We start from the raw sequence: 18024 nt of genomic DNA, 5'->3' as shown, positions 1-18024 counted from the left end.
CTCTCATTTTTTACTCTCTGATCCCCTTCTACTTTGCCTTCACAGATGTCTCTCCCCGGCACCGCATCCAAAACATCAGCCGCTTTGTCTGGAAGCAGGCGAACGTGGCCAGTGAGCTGTGGGAGAAGCTCACGGCCCGGTGCGTGGACCAGCACCGTCACATCGAACGGACCCTGGAGCAGCTGCTAGAGATTAAAGGGGCCATGGAAGAGCTCAGCACGACCCTGGACCAGGCTGAAAGCGTGCGTGAAACCTGGGAACCCATTGGGGACCTCTTCATTGACTCCTTGCCAGAGCACATCCAGTCGACCAAGGTACTCATGGCCCTGAGAAGGCTCCAGCCTTGGCCCCAGAGGGTGGCATTGATGAGCCATTGTCCATGTCCCGCTTCTCAGGAGATTTGAGTGATCTCCAGCCTGGCTGGCTTGTTTTGAGGTTGTTTTTTTTCCCCCCACTAAGGTACCCTGTGGGAGGGTTAGTCAGCAGCATCTTGCCAGGCACTAGCCCACACTAGGTTGTAGGAGAGGAATCAGGTCCAAGTCCCGACCACTCACCTGCTTCTTTTCCTTCTTCTGCTGCCCTGTGACTGTTCCCCTGGGCACGGGACTCCAGCTGTTCAAAGAGGAGCTCTCCCCCATGAAGGATGGGGTGAAAGTGGTCAATGATCTTGCGCACCAGCTTGCCATCTCAGATGTCCACCTGTCCATGGAGAACTCCCGTACCCTGGAGCAGATCAACACGCGCTGGAAGCAGCTGCAGGTGGGAAGGAGTCAGGACCAAGCACTGCAAATAAACCCCAGGTGGGAGGATGCCGGGGAAGAGCTGTCGCTGCTGAGCTTCAAGGATGATAAAGGAAGGCTTGGCATAGGAGGGATGGTATAGCTGGTGTTGCTGGAGGAGGAGACCATCAGTTCAGTGTGAGGAAAGTGGCTGGTAAATTTGTAGAGGTCCTGAGCAGGAAAAGGCAATGGGAGAAACAAAGGATGCTGTCTGAGGAGAATCAGGATCTGATGGGGGGTCAGTACCAGCTGTGTCTGCTTTGATATCTGTGAAAATAGGGATACAGGTGAGCTGGAGATGTGGCCTGTGTGTCCTCAGCCTGTGGGAGGAGGTGTAGAGGGCTGAGCGGGCTGGGGAGTGCAAATACCAAGGCAGGCGAGGAAGGAAGAGGACCTGCATGCTGGGGCACGTCTGAGTCCATCCGCAAGCCTTCCTGAATGGGGCTTCAATCTGAAATGCCTGATGGGCTGTTGTTGAATTTTTCTGTCCCATTCTCCAGGCCTCCATAAACGAACGCCTGAAGCAGCTCCAAGATGCCCACCGGGACTTCGGACCAGGCTCCCAGCACTTCCTCTCCTGTACGTGAGTGGGTCCTCCTGGCTTCCCGACATGAGGCTGCCTCTGCAGAGGGGCTCAGCGTGGGCTGTGGCACAGGAGGGTGGGGTGCAGAGTCCTGTTGCTGACCCCAGAGCCTCCAGAGCCACGCACGCAGCTAGAAATGGGCCCAGGCCAGCGCCTGGTGCACAGGACCCAGAGCAGGAGGCATCTCCCAAAGTTAGCATTGCGCTACCTTACCTTGTGGGACCAAGGGTGAGGTTCTCCTTCGGAGCGCGGAGCTGTGACACTCGCAGCAGCAGCTCCCAGGTGATACTGGGACAGTGCCAGCCTGCAACTGGGTGGGCAAGGCGACAGATGGCAGAAGAAGGCAGTCCCCCATATCCCGTGTTAGTCATTCGGAGGCCAAAAATGTGCCCGTTAAGGAGGTTTTCATTCACAAGGCGAGGCAGAGGGATGTTGTTCCTACAGAGCTGAGCTGCTGCTGGCTATCAGACCTGCAAAGCATGGGTGACAAGTTGTGCTCCAGAGTCTGAGGTCCACCATTGGGGATGCCGAGCCCTGTAGGGTCTCCAAGATGTCAGTGGGGTTTGTTGGCCTCTGTTTCTCTCCAGACCATGTCCTCCTATTTGAAAGGAAGAATGACTTTTTCCAGTTGCTGGAATTGATAAGCTGCCTGTGACAAGGGAAAATAGCTGAGGGTCATAAAAGGACTCTCGTCCTCTAGATAACAAACGTAGGGTGGCAGGCAACTGGTATGGGATGTGTCCTTGTCTTCCCAAGATACGGCAACTGACACACAGAGCATGAGTAATGGCAACAGCAGATGCTGTGGGTGCCCAAGCCTGGCCATAACAGACAGTGCTCTGCGTGTGTCCGAATCCCAGCAGCTATGAGCCCTGCCCACTGGTGACCACAGCGCTGCCTTGGGCATCGTCAAAAGCATCAGGAAGTGTCTCTTCCTGAGTTCTGAGCTCAGCCAGATTCAGAGGCCCTGTCTCAAGAGAGGCATGATGCCTCTGACAAGACTAGCAGTCTTGTGCCTCTCTTATAGGCAGCATCCACTTGCCCACTCCACCTCCCCCCAGGTGGTGATTTGGCCTCTTCAGAGGCCCCCACCTGCTGGCACAGTCCTGCTGGGCTCCCAGCAGAAACAGCATCAACCTACAGGAGCAGTTTTTTTGGTGTTGATCCGACACGTGTTTCTCTCCTTGCAGCCTCTGTCCAGGTCCCCTGGGAGCGAGCCATTTCCCCCAACAAAGTGCCGTACTACATCAAGTGAGTGCGCTCCCACCCACAGCCCCTGGTCTCCTCTAGCCCAGAACCGGTCCCCCATTCTGGAACAGGAATTAAGGACCCATTAGGAGTGGGGGGCAGTGAGCAGACCGGTCTGAGCACTGACCTCCAGCAAAGTGTGTTGCCCCCAAGAGCCAGGCTTTCCCTGCCTGCCGAGGTGTCCCAGATGGGAGCGGGGGGGACGCTGGCTGGAAGGAGGAGGGGCTGGCAGCAAGTGGGGCATCCTCCCATGGGCATCCTCCATGCTGCTGTGGCTGGGGAGTGTGCTCACTGGGGTGCAGCAGCATCTGCAGGCGCTGGGGGACTCACTCCCAGGGCCGGTCAGGTCCTTTTTGTCATCTCTCATGGCAGCTGCTTAGTTTCCAGCTTGACTCTTGGCTTCCCTCTCTTTTCCTTTCAGCCACCAGGCCCAGACCACGTGCTGGGACCACCCGAAGATGACGGAGTTGTACCAGACACTGGGTAAGGAGGCTGCCACAAAACCATTCCAGTAGCATCTGCCTTTTCGCAGCGTGGGGTGCTACGGGATATCCCCCCAGCCCATCTGCTCCCCTCTGTGGCACGGGGGTCCCCAAAGCAACGGAGTGTGACCCCCCCCCCACCAGGCTCTGTCCCTCCTCCTCCCGCACGCACTCTGCTTCTGCTGGTGGGGCTGGTGTCTGGGAACGGCAACTGCTGCTTCCTGCCCTGGAGATAAGGATGTCGAGCAGCGGTTTTATTCTTCTTTTCCTCTGTTATTGCAGCGGATTTGAACAACATCAAGTTCTCAGCGTATCGGACGGCTATGAAACTACGACGGGTGCAAAAAGCCCTGCGACGTGAGTGCGGGAAGAATTTCCCCCCTGCTGGGTCTCCCTCCCATAAAGGCATTAAACTGACACAAGCTTTTATCAGCGCATGAAAGGCAGGAGCCCACCAGGGGACAGGTAGCTGAGGCGAGAAGCGCTAGGAAAATGAGCCTGTGGCTGGAAAGCTGAGCAAATCCAGAGGCGAGGTGTCTGTCAGCGCCTTTCTTTGCAGGCTTCGGGTGGGAATGCCTCAAGGGCAGGTGTTAGTCAAAGGGATTTGAGAACAAAGTGGTCCAGCTCAGAGTTACAAAGCTGTGTGATCAGGCAGGGGCTCAGTCTGGATCTCCAAGGGAGCCCGGAGAAGCTGTGGATGTAACCGAGAGCAGAAACCAGGCTCTCTGCAGGGGCGGAGGGGGCTCTGCTGCTTAAAGAGGAGGAAGGGAGACAATAAACCTGACTTCTGCACTGTTGGTAAAACTCTGTTGGTAAAAATGAGGATTAATAGCCAGGTGAATATGATGCAATAGGAGTTCAACACACTGTGTGGTTCACCGAGAGGCAGCTGCTCCTCGGAAACTGCTGAGGGGTTTCCAGGGGAATCGGTGAGCAGGCGAATGGGAATCTGATAGATGCGGCATCCTCAGCTGCCGGAGAGCTTTTGGTAAGGCCTCTCGCCTAAGGCTCTGTCAAAACTAAACAGGGGCAGAATGAAGGAAAAACCCCTCCTGAATTAATTGTTCTGGACAATTCTGGGAGCTGCACCCGTTCTGCCACCACAGCAGGGCTGAGACCGCCCCAGGTCAGGGCAGGGCTGCGTCTCCCTCCTCTTGGCTCTCAGCTCTCCCGTTTTCCTCTCTGATCCCTCCGCCCGTGCTTTCTGTGCAGTGGACATGGTGACCCTGGCCACCGCCTTGGAAATCTTCAACGAGCACGACCTGCAGCCCAGCGACCGGGCGATGGACGTGGTGGAGGTCATCCACTGCCTGACCGCCCTCTACGAGCGGCTGGAGGAGGAGCGGGGCATCCTGGTGAACGTGCCGCTCTGCGTGGACATGAGCCTCAACTGGCTGCTGAACGTCTTCGACAGGTACCGCTCCCTCGGCGGGAGCTGTGGGGCTGCCGTGCTCGGAAGGACACATTCTGTGCTGCTCTTCCAGCCGGCGCTGCTGCAAAACGGCCCTGGCTGGGAGTGAGGGGGGGGGGCGCCTGGCATGGACTTGCCTTGCTGACACCCCCCCTCCCTGCCCCCGACCAACCTGCATAAAAAAAACCCTCCAAAGCATTTGCAAACCTGCGCAATATCTCGCCTTGCAGCGGCCGCAGCGGGAAGATGAGGGCTCTCTCCTTCAAGACCGGCATCGCGTGTCTGTGCGGGACAGAAGTCAAGGAGAAGTTTCAGTGTGAGTCCCCCGTCTCCCTCCCCCAGGACCCGGTGTGGAGTAACCTGGGGAAAGTGGGAGTGCTTTTGTTTCCCAGCATGGCCCTTCTTTGCCCAGAAAAAGCAGAGAAACTGCTTTCCTGCAGTGACTAATCTGCTTGCATTGCCACCTCTCCCTCCCTCCCCGAGCCTACGCCGCCTAAATTAGGAGGCGTTTCTGCAGACTGACTGGTGCTTGCGTGGCACTAGAAGGAAGAGTGCAGAGAAGGCAAACAGGCAACAGTTATCAGTGCTTCCCAGAAGGAAAAAACCTGGGAGCGCATGGCTGGGAAGTAGGTTTCGGACAAGTTAAAGGAAGTCCCTTTCCTCACTGCGTTTTAACCATGGTGCTCTCTGGCACGGGATGCTGCGGGGGGGTTAGCATAGGAAGCACCAAGGGATTAAATAAAGAGGTTGGGCAGATTCATAGCAGACAGGCCAGCTGTGGCTGTTAAAGAAGTGATGTTTTTAACCTCTGTCTCAAGAAGACTCTAAACTCCTGGTCATTGTGAGCTGGAAGGATATTTTAAGGCTATTTAATCATAGCTCAGTTTTTCCCTCTTATTTGGGCTCCTGGACGGAGATAGGTGGTGGGACCCCTGGTCTGATCCACACACCGCTCCCCTGTGCCTGCGTCCTGCCCAGTGTGTGGGGGCATCAGCCGTGTCTCTAACGGGGCTGTGTGTCTGTCCCGCTGGCAGATCTCTTCAGCCAAGTGGCCAACGCCGGGGGACTGTGTGACCAGCGGCACCTTGGTGTCCTGCTCCATGAGGCCATCCAGGTCCCACGCCAGCTGGGGGAGGTGGCGGCATTCGGGGGCAGCAACGTGGAGCCCAGCATCCGCAGCTGCTTCCGCTTTGTGAGTAGGGTGCCGTGGTCCATGCCGTCCCCGCTGCAGCAGCCGTACTGGGGAGAGGCTCCCGGAGGTGGCGAGGAGCTTGCCCCCCGTCACAGCCGGGTCCCAGCTCTGAGCAGCCCCTTCCTCTCCCTTCCCCAGAGCAATGGGAAGCCCGCCATCGAGGCATCCCAGTTCCTGGAGTGGGCTAACCTGGAGCCGCAGTCCATGGTGTGGCTGGCCGTGCTGCACCGGGTGACCATGGCTGAGCAGGTGAAGCACCAGACCAAGTGCTCCGTCTGCCGGCAGTGCCCCATCAAGGGATTCAGGTAAGGGTTGGGTATGGGACCTTGGCCCCCAAGGGGACCGTGTGGTGTCCTGCAGGAGGGAGCGGAATTTGGTCTGTGCTGTCGGGGGAACCTAGAGCTCTGCAACAGCAGAGTTTCAGGCAGGTCAGACCAGGTCCCAGCAGAGGGGGAAGGAGAAGGATGTTTTTCTGGGGACTTCATCCATCAGCATAGTGGGTTCAGTGGCGTGCGAGAGCAACACAGCCCCCTGCTAAGACCCTCTGTCCCCTGCTAAGCTCTCCTTGGGCTCCAAAATGATGTGGTTTTCCTGACTGTCACTGCCTCCCTATGGCATCTTGATCTCTCCAGGTATCGGAGCCTGAAGCAGTTCAATGTGGATATCTGCCAGACTTGCTTCCTCACCGGGCGAGCCAGCAAGGGCAACAAGCTGCACTACCCCATCATGGAGTACTACACCCCGGTACGGGGCTGGGCTTCGGGAGTCTTGGCTCAGAGCAGGTCCCCATTGGCAGCAGCAGCCTTGCGATGTTTAGGCCGGTGAAGCCCCAGAATTGGATCCCTCGTACAATTTTTGTTCACCTCCACATGCTGGAGGCTGCCTGCATCCCTGCTATTCTGGGGCTCGTGCTGGGAAGAATGCATGGCATCCACAGATGCCCAGCTTGGCTTGTGCCAGGCCCCGTGACAGGCTGGCAGAGCCGCCGTGAGCCCTCCTTGCTCCCTCGATTGTGTCTGCTTCTTCCTCCGTGGAGCTCAAGCCCAACCCGAAGGGACTTCTTCCCTGCAGATGCTGACCTGTGGTCCCCCACTTTTCATTAAGCAGCATCTCGGCAATGTTTGTGTTTGCAGACCACGTCCAGTGAGAACATGAGAGACTTTGCCACAACGCTGAAGAACAAGTTTCGGTCCAAGCAGTACTTCAGCAAGCACCCGCAGAGGGGTTACCTGCCCGTCCAGTCCGTCCTCGAGGCTGACTTCTCCGAGACGTGAGTTGGCTGGCCCCTGGGCTCTGCCTTTCCGCCCTGCCTGATGCATGGGCTCCACGGATTGAAGCAGCGTCTCAGCTGGGAGACAGGGCTCCCATGGGAGGGCTGGAGGGGACACTTGCTCCGGGGGTGGTATGGCCATTAGTTTTTGGAGGAGCAGAGATTTCAGTCTCCCTCTCCAGCGTGTCCCTGGCTCCTCTCAGCCCAGGTGAGACCAGGGCAGCCTTTCCAAGCCCTAACTCTGAGCGAGGACTGCCAAGCCTTGCTGACCAGTGTGCATCTCTTCCAGACCAGCCTCCTCCCCGATGCTACCCCACGCCGACACCCACTCCCGGATCGAGCACTTTGCCAGCAGGTACCACCACCGGGCACTGCTGTCGTGCCGGGGCATGGAGCATGACTCTGATGGGTGTTGGAGGGGTTTGGGGGCAGCGCACGGTGAGGTCCTGCTGCCCGGAGGCCCCTCCATGCTTTCCGGTACACTGCCTGGCGGGCAGAGGCTGGCTGGGGCGGCGCAGGCTGCAGTGCCCTTGGGAAGAAGCAGCCGCAGGGCCAGGCAAACCTGCCCGCACCACTTCGGTCCTGCCAGGGATGCGGCTGATGCCACCCAAATTGGCGGCGAGCACCATGCAATTTGACAGCAGATGCCTTGGTGATGAAGCGGCCTCCTGCTCTTCCCAGTAGGAGCTGCTGGTCGGATTCTCACCAGGCAGATCCCTCGGTGTCAGTGCTGCTTGCAGGATCCCCATTGCTGCTGCCTGGTGGCTTGTAATGCCTCTGCCCTCACCACGGGGCTGGGCAGAGCAGGCACCCGAGGAGCACCAGTTGCTGAGTTGTTACGCTTTCACCCCTTTCTTTTGCTTACGCTGAGCTGGCTGCATGGCAGCAGCCCTTTATTCCACAGACTGTCACCCCCAGAGCAGCAGGAGCTTTTGTTTTCCAAAAAGATAAAACTCTCTAGAGCCTGTAAAGAGGGGCAGAGTGGTGCAGGCCAGCTGGGAGACCCTGCCAGAGAGGGGTCTTGCAGGGGCTGCCATAAGCAGGGTGCATCAAGCAGACATTCGGGCTGTCTCTGACCGTATCTCAGCCTGTTTCTCTTTCCTCCAGACTTGCAGAGATGGAAAGCCAGAACTGTTCCTTCTTCAGTGACAGCCTGTCCCCCGATGATAGCCTGTGAGTTCTGCCTTCTTTCCCTCCTCCTCATCTCCTGTAGCTCCATCCCTGCCTATCCAGGGCACAGAAATGCTTTCCTTCTCAGTTCCTTTGAGTCCGAGGTTCTTGGGCACCCTCAACTATCCAGCGGTGCTGAGCCCCTCCTGAGCTCTAGACGTGGAGCAGCCATAATGAGCTCCCACATGAAACCACCTCCCTCCAGGCTGTCCTTCCCCAAGGGCACACAAATCCTGTGAGTCCAATGTTCTTAAGGTGTTTCTCCACCCGCTGCGACAGGGATGAGGACCAGTACCTGCTGCGCCATTCCAGCCCCATCACCGACAGAGAGCCGGGGGGCAGCCAGCAGGTTCCAGGGAGCCTCAACATGGATGACAAGGGAGAGCTGGAGCGAATCCTGTCCCACTTAGAGGATGAAAACAGGTAGGGGTGTGGGAAACTCTGAAAGTGGAGTCTATAGCCTAAGGGAAGAGGGCTGGAGGAGCCTGGCAGAGCTCAGAGTGGAGCCAGGGGATAGCTGCAGGGGCTGGAGGTGGGGATCAGAGGAGCTGAATGGGGTGGTTTGGAGGGTGTCTAGGCTGAGCCTTAAGACCTTCATGGGAGCACTCAGTGAGGAAAAGAGTGGAGTGGAGAAGAATGAAGTCTTAGAGTGGAGAAGGAAGGGAGAAGACAAAATTTTCCTGTCCCCATCCCCAGAACCTGTTCCCCTCCTGAACCCCAAACTGGTTGAAGTGAGCCCAGGGCGCTGCTGTCTCTCGTCCCTGAGCCCCTCGCAAACACTGCTGGTGCTGCTCTGGAGCACACCAAGTGAGCCTCTAAGGCTCAGGAGGAGGTGATGCTTTCCCTGCCCTTGTTCTCAGCCTTTTAGGAAGCAGTTGCTTGTCTTTTTGTAAGCTGCCGGAGTGGGGTAGAGATGCAGGCAGGCCACCCTGCAGTGCAGGGACCAAGTCCAAGAGCGTGCTGTTCCTCAGTCTTCACATGTGGCAAAGCCTCCAGGAGTGTTTTGTCTCTAAGTCATGGGCCATCCCTGGTGCGCAGCTGTCGGGTGTTTCCGGCAGTCTCGAGAAATTAGGACGATGATGCTGACCTAGGCTGTCTTGCAGGATCCTCCAGGGAGAGTTGAGACGTTTGAAGTGGCAACATGATGAGGCGGTGGAGTCTCCAACCTTGGCTACGGGCTCCCCCGAATCAGTGCAAGACCCACGTAATGATGAGCTCCTGGCAGAAGCGCGAATCCTCCGGCAGCACAAGAGCCGCCTGGAGACCCGCATGCAGATCCTGGAGGACCACAACAAGCAGCTGGAGTCCCAGCTGCACCGGCTGAGGGAGCTGCTGCTGCAGGTACTTTCAGAGCAAGGATCCGGGGAAGCCCATCCTTGGGGTGGGCTTTGCCATGACAGAGCTGGGGCAGTGGCAGAAAGCGATGCTCAGAAGGCAGGGAGGACAAGGACAGAGGAACATGACAACTCGCCTTCTCTCTCCAGCCTCCAGCAGAGTCAGATGGCAACGGTTCAGCAGCCTCTTCCTTGGCTTCGTCTCCGCATCAGTCCGAAGGCAGCCAGGCAAAGGAGAAGGAGCACAACACCCCAGACACCGAAGCTGCAGGTGAGGACTGGGGTTGGGCTGAGCTCTTGGCCCCACTCCCTTGGCTCCACGCTGCAGGAAGCTGCCCGTGCCCTGCCATCCTGCAGAAATGCTGGCTGGCAAGGTGGATGCCCAAGAGCCTCCTCACCCTCCTTCCCTCTTTCCCGCTGCAGATGAGGTGGAAGCCAAAACCCAGGAAGTCAGCATGTGCCTGGAAGACATCATGGAGAAGCTGCGGAGCGCCTTCCCCAACTCTCGAGGTACTCGAGTGAAATCTCCTTCTCTGGCCTCTTACTGCTCCCTCAGATGAGGTTTTCCCCACAGAGCCCTGCCCCGATCCCTGCTTCCCTGCGACGGCCGATCCCCCGCAGCGCCTACAGCCAAGAGCTATGCTGCCGCGGCGCTGCTGGGACTGGTGTGTGGCCTGGGCGCGGAGAGGATGAGGAGGAGGTTTCACACCTTGCAAGGAGAGGAGATCAGAGCTGCCGAGAGTATGGATCGAGTAGATCCACCCAGAGATGAACTGCGAGGCACCCTCCCGCCCTGCTCGGGACCCCGCACCCTGCGGACAGACCTGCCAGCATGGAGTTTGCAGCGATCACCTTGAGCAGCCACCTCCTCGCTTCACCCCTGTCCAGACCCCTCTCCAGTTACCTGGCGAGACGGAAGCAATGGTGCAAGCTCTCCCAGCTGCTCATGGACGGCTCTTCCCAGCAGGGATGGGGACTGGGGGATGTGTGTGTGGATGGCGCTCCCCTCACCCAGTGGGTTTTGGTGTTCGTCTTTCTGCTGTCCCTCCTTGCTCCAGCCTGGGAGCAGCACCCGGTCCCTCGCCCAGGCTGGCCATGCTTTTGCCTGGGGGAGACATTGCTTGGTGCCAGCACTAACACAAGGCTGGGGAGAGCTCTCCTCTCTGCCCACACAGACCCTTGCCCACTTTCTGCCATCCCTGAGCAGGATCCCCCTGGCTCTGCAGCAGCCCTATTCTAACCAGGTGGCTCCAGGTCCTATTTTCCTGACCTCTCCATTTCTCTTTCAGGTATGACCTCCCTTATCTAACACCTCCTGTGAGCCAGAGGCTTTTCCTAACCAGCTACCTGGCTGCTTTCCTCCCCCTCCTCTCCCTGCCATGCTCCCTGTGCTGCGGCAGACCTCGCACAGACTCCCACCGAGCCGGTTGTGCAGGATGCTTGCCAGCTCCAGAAGATCTCAGGGGATCATAGGTCGTGCGGGAGTGGGACTGTGGGCTCCCCAGGAGGTTGGCTCGGTCACTCAGCCACAGTGTCCAAGCCTGGGTGGAAAGGTTCAGAAGAAAGAACTGAAGCCATGAAAGCTGCCTGTCTCCCCCCAGCACAGCACTCCTGGGCTGCAGCCCTCGGGGGATGCAGGGTTCAGCATCCTGCTCCTCTTCAGTTGCGCCCAGGGGCCTCCAGGTTTATGGGTGCCAAAACACTCCTGGAGCCACCCAGTTTTTAAAAGAACTCTTTCTAACCGCGTCCATCTGCCAGCCTTACGGATTGAACTCTCTCTGCCACCCAGGGCTGTGCAGCCAGCCAGGCATATATCGTCTGGTGGGGAGAGTCTGCCAGGTTTATGGAGTAGGGACGAGTCCATGTTAGAGCTTCAGCCCAGCTAGTAGCCTTATCTTGAGAGGGTCTTTATAACAGAGCCTTATCATTTAATTTGCATATATTTCTATATATTATATATATATATTCTGTACTTAAATACTCTCATGGACTCACTCCATTAAATTCTAATACTGTAAGTGCAGCTGCCCTTCACTTTTGGTAGAGCCCAACATCTGCTCCCATAGGACCAGCACCTTCCCCGTTGCTGGTGCTGCCTTGGAGCAGGGCTGGTGCGAGGGGAGCTCAGTGGAGGGCTGGACCGGCAGCAGGTAACTCCATCCCACCTGGTTTCCTGGGGAGCCGTGCCTTTGCCGTGGCACAGAGAGCCTGTCCTGCCCGAACTCAGCTCCATCCCTGGGGACCCTCGGCTCCTGCAGCCACCCATCCTCATGGCGCTGCAGAAGGGGGTTTCTCCAGCCATAGCTCTGGCCGTGGGGCCACCAGGATGTTGGGCTGTGATGCGGGACCATAGCGGTGTGGGAAGGCAGCAGGACATTCAGGACACCTCCTTTCCGCCCCAAGGAGCTGCTGCCCTGCTGGTGCCCCCCAGTTTGAGCTGGGCTGAAGGGCCGGAGGCACTCGTTGGAAGCAGGCGAGTCCCGCTGGGCAGCGGAGGAGGCTGTTGTGCAAGCTGGCAGGGTAGCGCGGTGGTGGCGGTGGCTCCTGATCCCAAAGGCTCCCTCAGGCTGGCTGTCTCATGCTGTGTTAAGTCGAGAAAGAGGTAGAGTCAGGTGCTGTTGGGGTGCCCCAGAGCAGAGGCCGAGGTGGCCCCGGTGCTCTGGGGCCACAGGCTGCAGGGGGACGAGATGCCTGAGCCCTTGGGGCAGGGCTGCGTGCCCAGGTGCCGCATCCTGCCCAGAACAGGGCTTGCTGCGAGGACAGGGACGGGGCCGTCGTCGCTGGCTGGGACGGGATGCGGTGGTGAGCTGTTTGGGGAGGTTTGGACCAAGGGGGTGCGTGGGGGCAGAGGGCTGAGCGGTTGGCTTCGGCGTGCTGGCAGAGGCGTGAAGCAGTGCCCACCCCGGGGATTAGGTGGGGTGAGCCCTACAGCCAGGCGTTTGGGGTCTGGTGCTGCAGTGTCCGCTCACAGCGGTGTGGGTTGTCCTTGCCGTCCCCCCTCACACCCGGGCGAGCGACAGGAGCGGTGGCGTCGGCGTTAGGCTGGCTGTAAGCACGCTGTGTTTGACAGCGGTGAGGGACCACGCGCCAGCCTGCGAGACCCAGATGGACCCCCCCACCCCGTTATCCCAATGGCAGGATGGGGGGAGCGTGGGGAGGAGCGAGGTTTTGGCCTGAGGGTGAGGTCAGGAGCACCCAGCCTGGGGGAAGCCGGAGGAAGGAAAAGGCAGGATGAGGACCCAGCTGCTGGCCCCGGAGCCAGGCGCGGGGAGCAGCGGTGGCCAGGCTGGGGGTGCTGGGGCTGCGTCTGGGAGCCGGGATGCGGCAGGGAGGGGAGCAGGCTGGCTAATGCTCTGGTAACCATGTACCGTGGTGCTGCTGTCCTCGCTGCTTCGCGCCATCTCTGCTTTGGAAAGAGAATAAATTTGTATTTATACTGAGACCCGTATCGGCGCTCTGGCCTCTTCTATCCGTGCGCCTCTATCCAGGCTGGGTCAGGGCAGCTCCCGGTGCTCTGCCATCCCGGCACCGCTGCTGCAGGGCTGCTGGGACACAAATGTCCCTGTGCCCTGTGTCAGCCTGACTGTCCACACCATTCGAGGCAGAGCGCAGAAGCTGTGAGCAGAGCCCCGGGCTCCCCAGACACAGGTGTGTGTCCCCAGCCACCATCTTCCTTCGTCCTCTTCCAGCAAAGTCTGCTCAGGACCACGCAGCAGCCTGAGGGCTGGTACAGGGGCTGTGTGGGGACAGTCCCCTTTTCCTCACCCAGGAACTTCTGCTGTAGGAAACCCTTCAGCCCCAGGAAGGATGGAGGCAGCAGGGGGATGCTGGGCAGAGAGTCCTCTCCCTCCATGCTTTCTCCCTGGACCCCCTTGAGGTCTCCGGTTCCTCAGAGGTGTCCGGGTGCCTCTGCCCCAAGCGCAGCCCGTGTTCCCCATGTCTCCATGGCGCAGTGAGGGGCTCAGCTGAGGACTAGCCCAGGGCAAGGCAGGGGGCTCTCAAGCCCTCCCCACCACACGGGGTGCAGCCCAGCCTTGGCTGACAGTGAAGCCTGCCCAGGACTGACACTTGTAAGGCCGGACCTGCTCTCACCCCTGACTGGAAGGGCTGGCGGTGCCGGGGAAAGGCTTGACACAGTGCTACCGCAGAGAAGTACAGGGACAGAGAGATTCAGAAGCTTAAATAATGGGGGGTGAAATGCAGCCTCTTTAACACCCCCTCCAAAGAGTAAAGCAAAATGCCCCGTCCCTGTGCCGCAGGCTCCAGGGCAAGGCAGGAGGTGATCAGGGAAACCGGTCACGTCCAGGAACAAATCCAGCACATGCTGCCAGGGAAAAGCTTTTATTTCTCAGCCAGCAAAGCTCAGCGGGGCACAGCTGAAAGGCGCTGGAGCCGATGAGTCGGGGCAGGGAGGCAGCAGGCGCTGCTGCACAGCGGGGCTGGTGCTCCCGACGGCGGCAGGGTGAGGACAGCTTTGTTCCCGTGTCACTGCAGGGCCAGTCCCCAGCCCTGGGGCTCCCTCTCAGGGCACAGCAGCCCCGCTGTGCCTCCTCCTCGTCAGTGGTCCAGCAGCCTTTCCCTCATCCAGGCTCTGCTCAGGGCTGGCTGTGCCCCAGGGTTGTGTCCCCAAGCTCTCTCCTCTCACTGCACCGTCCTGGGGGTGTATCGCTCCCTTCCCTGGCTGGTTTGGGGCAGGGGGGTACTTCTGCCCCTCTGCCCGGCTTCTCATCTGCCCCCAAGCCCCCAGCCTGGAGCACCACCTCAGGGGTGATGCTCTTGGGGGGGATGCTGCCTTCCCCAGCGTTTCCTGAGCTGCTGCCTGCTCGCTGCTCCCTACAGCTCCCCTCCTCCAGCTCCTCTCTGGGGGTTTCATCCTCCAGCTCCGGGGGCCCCTGGGCTGGCTCCAGCCCCTTGCTCTGGGGCTCTGGCACTCTGCCTGGCTCAGCTTTGGCCATGGTCCCTGGGCCAGGTCCCCCACTGGCTCCCTGCTGCAGCCCCGGCCCAAGGCCTGCTGCCTCTGTTGCCTCTGCTGCCCCACATTGCCCTACAGCTGGCTTTGCCATCTCTGCTGCTGGGCTCTCTTCCTCCTCCGCCTCCCTCTCCTCTTTTTCTTCCTCCTCCGCCTCCCTCTCCTCTTCTTCCTCCTCTTCTTCCCCCTCCTCCTCCACCTTCTCCTCCTCTTCTTCCCCCTCCTCCTCCACCTTCTCCTCCTCTTCTTCCCCCTCCCCCTCCCCCTTCTCCTCTTCTTCTTCCCCCTCCCCCTCCACCTTCTCCTCCTCTTCTTCCCCCTCCTCCTCCACCTTCTCCTCTTCTTCTTCCCCCTCCCCCTCCCCCTTCTCCTCTTCTTCTTCCCCCTCCCCCTCCCCCTTCTCCTCTTCTTCTTCCCCCTCCCCCTCCACCTTCTCCTCTTCTTCTTCCCGCTCCCCCTCCACCTTCTCCTCTTCTTCTTCCCCCTCCCCCTCCACCTTCTCCTCTTCTTCTTCCCCCTCCTCCTCCACCTCCTCCTCTTCTTCTTCCCCCTCCTCCTCCACCTCCTCCTCCTCCTCTTTCTCATCTTCCTCCTCTGTCCTCCTCTCTGCTCCCCATCTCTCTGGCCTTGCCCCACAGGTGTCCAGGTTTTCTTTTCCCCCCTGTCCCATCTCATCCCTCTCTTCCACCTTCACCTCCGACAGCTGCCCCTGGGCTGCTTCTCCTCCTGGTGCTGCTCCTTTACACTCAGCCCTGGGAGTCCCTTGTTCTGCTTGGTCATCCCCTGGTTGTTCTTCTTCTTTGGTCCCTGGACCCCATTCCCCCTGCCCTGGGGTCTCCGGGACCCCAACCTCACCCTGAGGTGCCTCTTCCTGCAGCATCGTCTCTTCACTGACCTCCCCGCTCTCCTGCCCCTCGCTGGCCTGTGGCCGCCGGGGCGGCTGGAAGAGCCCCTGGTAGCGCTTCCGATCCTCCACGTGCTTCTTCCTCATCCTCTCCCCCAGCTGCTTCAGCTCCTTCTTCACAGCAGCCGCCATGGAGGGGTCGAGGTGAGCCACCCGCAGGAAGTCCTCCCGTGCCTCCCGCTCATTCCAGACAGCTGCGTGGGCCTTTGCCCGCTTGAAATAGGCCTTGGCGTTGTCTGCCGGGAGAGGAGAGCCCCCAGTGGGGGTCCTGGAGCTCAGGGCCACTAGCCAAAGGAGCTAGAGAGACCCTGGGAACCCAGGGGACATGGAGCACAGGTACCATCATAGGCAGGGGAACATGGGGTGGACACACTTGGAGGTAGGGGTACCATATGGGCAGGGGGACCTGGGACATGCATGTACCACCAGGGGACATGGGGGGCAGGGGTCATCATGGGCAAGGGGAACTATGGTGGGTAGGGGGATCTGGGTGATGTGGGACAACATTATGGGCAGGGGGAACCTAGAGGACTTGGGGTACAGGTGCCATTGTGGGCAGGGGAAATTGAGAACATAGGCACTGTCATGGGCAGGGGGACCTGGGACATGGGTTCTGCAGTGGGCATGGGGATCCAGGTGACATAGGTACCATCACAGGCAGAGGGACGTGGGATGACCATTGTCACGGAGGGGGGATCCAGGTGACATAGGTACCATCACAGGCAGAGGGACGTGGGATGACCATTGTCACAGAGGGGGGATCCAGAGGACAGAGTCCCCGGGGCCTGTGGGCATATCTTGGCGGGGGGTGGGATGGAGGGCACAGGTACCTTTGTGTTTCTGAAGGAGCTCTGTCGTGTGCTCCAGCACCTCGTAGTACTCGCCCAGCTCCAGCTGGCACTGGCAGTAGTTGAGCACCAGCGGCGTGACCAGGCTCTCCAGCTTCAGCCAGCCATCCTCCCACGGCTTCTCCTGCCCCGGGGAGCCACAGTGGGTGGTTCACGGCTGTAGCTGTCCCCTCCCGGGCACCCAGGGCCCACGGGGCTTTGCTGAGGAAACCCAGGTAGGGATGAGAGGAGGTGGCCAGGTCCTGCTCACCTTGGCCTGGAGGTTCCTCAGGCAGATGACAGCCTCCTGGTACTTCTCCGCTGCCTGCCCAAACTCCTTGCGGAGGACGAGGCGGTTGCCCTCCCTGTGCAGCACGGGCACCGCCGCCAGCTTCTCCTCCTTGCTCATGGCCCAGGTGTCACGCTTGTACGCCCAGGGCTCCTCCACCTGCACGGGCAGAGGGAGCTGAGCCTCCTGCCCTGATCACCCCTGCGCTGGCAGCCATCCCCACCATTCCCCCTTACCCGGAACAACTCCATGATGAAAATGAGGGGCTGCGGCGTCCGCTGCAACTCGTCCAGGTCCTCATAGCCGGTGCTGTGGTAGTCAAACATGTTGCCCATGCCACAGCGGTGCTTCTGCCCTTCCAGGGGGTCCCGTCCCTCCGCGATCCTCCGCATGCCCCTGGAGACCAGGGCGTACATGCCCGTGTGCTGCAAGGAGGGGGAGCACCCTGCTCAGCTGCAGGGGGCCAGCCTGCACCCCCTTCCTCTGGGGCAGCCCCCCAGTGCTGTGGCTAAGTGACACCTGTGTCCCTGTGCTTGCACCAGGCAAGGATGGAGCATCTCTAGGGTGCACAGTCCTGCGCCCTGGCTCTGCAGAAAGGAAGGGAGCAGGCTCCCGTCAGCCCCTCACTCACAATGGCGTCGCACCAGAACTCGGCCACCTCCCCAGCTCTCATGGAACGGAGCAGCGTCTCCCAGATCTCCAGCTTGAACATCTTGCCCACGATGATCTCCATAGGGATGCCAGCTTCCCGGCTGTCGTCGATCACTGTCCGCTCAAAGTCATCCTTCAATGTTTGGAAGTGGAAGGTGATCTGCCCCGGAGAAAGCTCAGTGTTGAGCGGGGGAAGGCACCCCAGTGAGAACCCTCCATCCCCTCACCAGCCCCCCATCCCCAGGACATGGGGCCAAATCTGCTCCTGGCGAGGTGCTGGTTTGATTGGCAGCTCTCCATCTGCAGCAGGAGATTGTGCCTCCTACCCACTTATCTTAGACAGCAAGCAGATGGTGGAGTGTCTCAACGCCCATCGGTGCTGTATCTTGCTCCCCCTTTATAACCCAGTACGGAGGACCTGGCACAACCCACGCTGATCTGCCCCAGCCCACTGTCTGGGGAATTTCAGAAATCCTCAAGATCACCCGGTTGCCTGCTTGACATGTCAGGCAAGGCAAATTTCCAGCCACACATGGTGGCTGCTGAGCTCCTGACAGCCCCAGGACAGAGGGAGGAGGCAGGTAACAGCACCAATGCAAAGTGAAGGCAGTGGGCAATGTCAGCCACCGCTGTGAGGGCAAGGTGGCTGCCTGTGCCCAAAACAGACCTCCTGGCACACCTTTACGAGGGATCCCCTGGAGGTGGGACCTCCCCATACCACAGACCTGGAGCTCAACTTGTCCCATAATGGGCAGGGATAGCAGCGTTGGACCCACTCCCCCTTCCTAGGGCTTTGGGGTACCAACCAAGACAATTTACCTTGCTCCCATCCTGCAACTTCGGCAGCTCCCCTTGGCCTCCATGCAGAATCTTCTTTTTGACCCCTTCCACATTCAGCAGGTAGGTTTCCTCCAT

The 18024-nt window shown here is 59.5% G+C and overlaps 2 protein-coding genes across 5 annotated transcripts in view; one reads left to right on the top strand and one right to left on the bottom strand.

Moving 5' to 3' along the window:
• Positions 1-12906, top strand: part of DRP2 (dystrophin related protein 2) — a 25712-nt gene extending 12806 nt beyond the window's left edge. For 3 of the 4 annotated variants that reach the window (XM_074600752.1, XM_074600754.1, XM_074600751.1), the window contains 18 exons: positions 46-314; positions 613-759; positions 1280-1358; positions 2553-2613; positions 3032-3093; positions 3375-3449; positions 4305-4506; positions 4734-4819; positions 5538-5695; positions 5834-6000; positions 6328-6439; positions 6829-6965; positions 7255-7320; positions 8073-8138; positions 8415-8558; positions 9239-9476; positions 9620-9740; positions 9893-12906. In XM_074600752.1, coding sequence (XP_074456853.1) covers positions 46-314; positions 613-759; positions 1280-1358; positions 2553-2613; positions 3032-3093; positions 3375-3449; positions 4305-4506; positions 4734-4819; positions 5538-5695; positions 5834-6000; positions 6328-6439; positions 6829-6965; positions 7255-7320; positions 8073-8138; positions 8415-8558; positions 9239-9476; positions 9620-9740; positions 9893-10029 — 2327 coding nt within the window. In that variant the 3' untranslated portion in view covers positions 10030-12906. The remainder of the gene's footprint in view (positions 1-45; positions 315-612; positions 760-1279; positions 1359-2552; positions 2614-3031; positions 3094-3374; positions 3450-4304; positions 4507-4733; positions 4820-5537; positions 5696-5833; positions 6001-6327; positions 6440-6828; positions 6966-7254; positions 7321-8072; positions 8139-8414; positions 8559-9238; positions 9477-9619; positions 9741-9892) is intronic. The other variant, XM_074600753.1, reaches the window with a different exon arrangement.
• Positions 12078-18024, bottom strand: LOC141749077 (aryl-hydrocarbon-interacting protein-like 1). Its single transcript, XM_074602151.1, has 8 exons — positions 17929-18024; positions 17090-17269; positions 16695-16883; positions 16441-16617; positions 16173-16314; positions 15001-15578; positions 13562-13608; positions 12078-12276 (listed from the first exon to the last, which is right to left on the bottom strand). Exons 1-8 carry the CDS (start codon positions 18022-18024, stop codon positions 12078-12080), a joined length of 1608 nt encoding a protein of 535 aa, XP_074458252.1.

The sequence above is a fragment of the Larus michahellis genome, chromosome 9 (assembly GCF_964199755.1).
Source record: "Larus michahellis chromosome 9, bLarMic1.1, whole genome shotgun sequence".
NCBI lineage: Eukaryota > Metazoa > Chordata > Aves > Charadriiformes > Laridae > Larus > Larus michahellis.
This window is presented reverse-complemented; position numbering and strand designations above follow the sequence as displayed.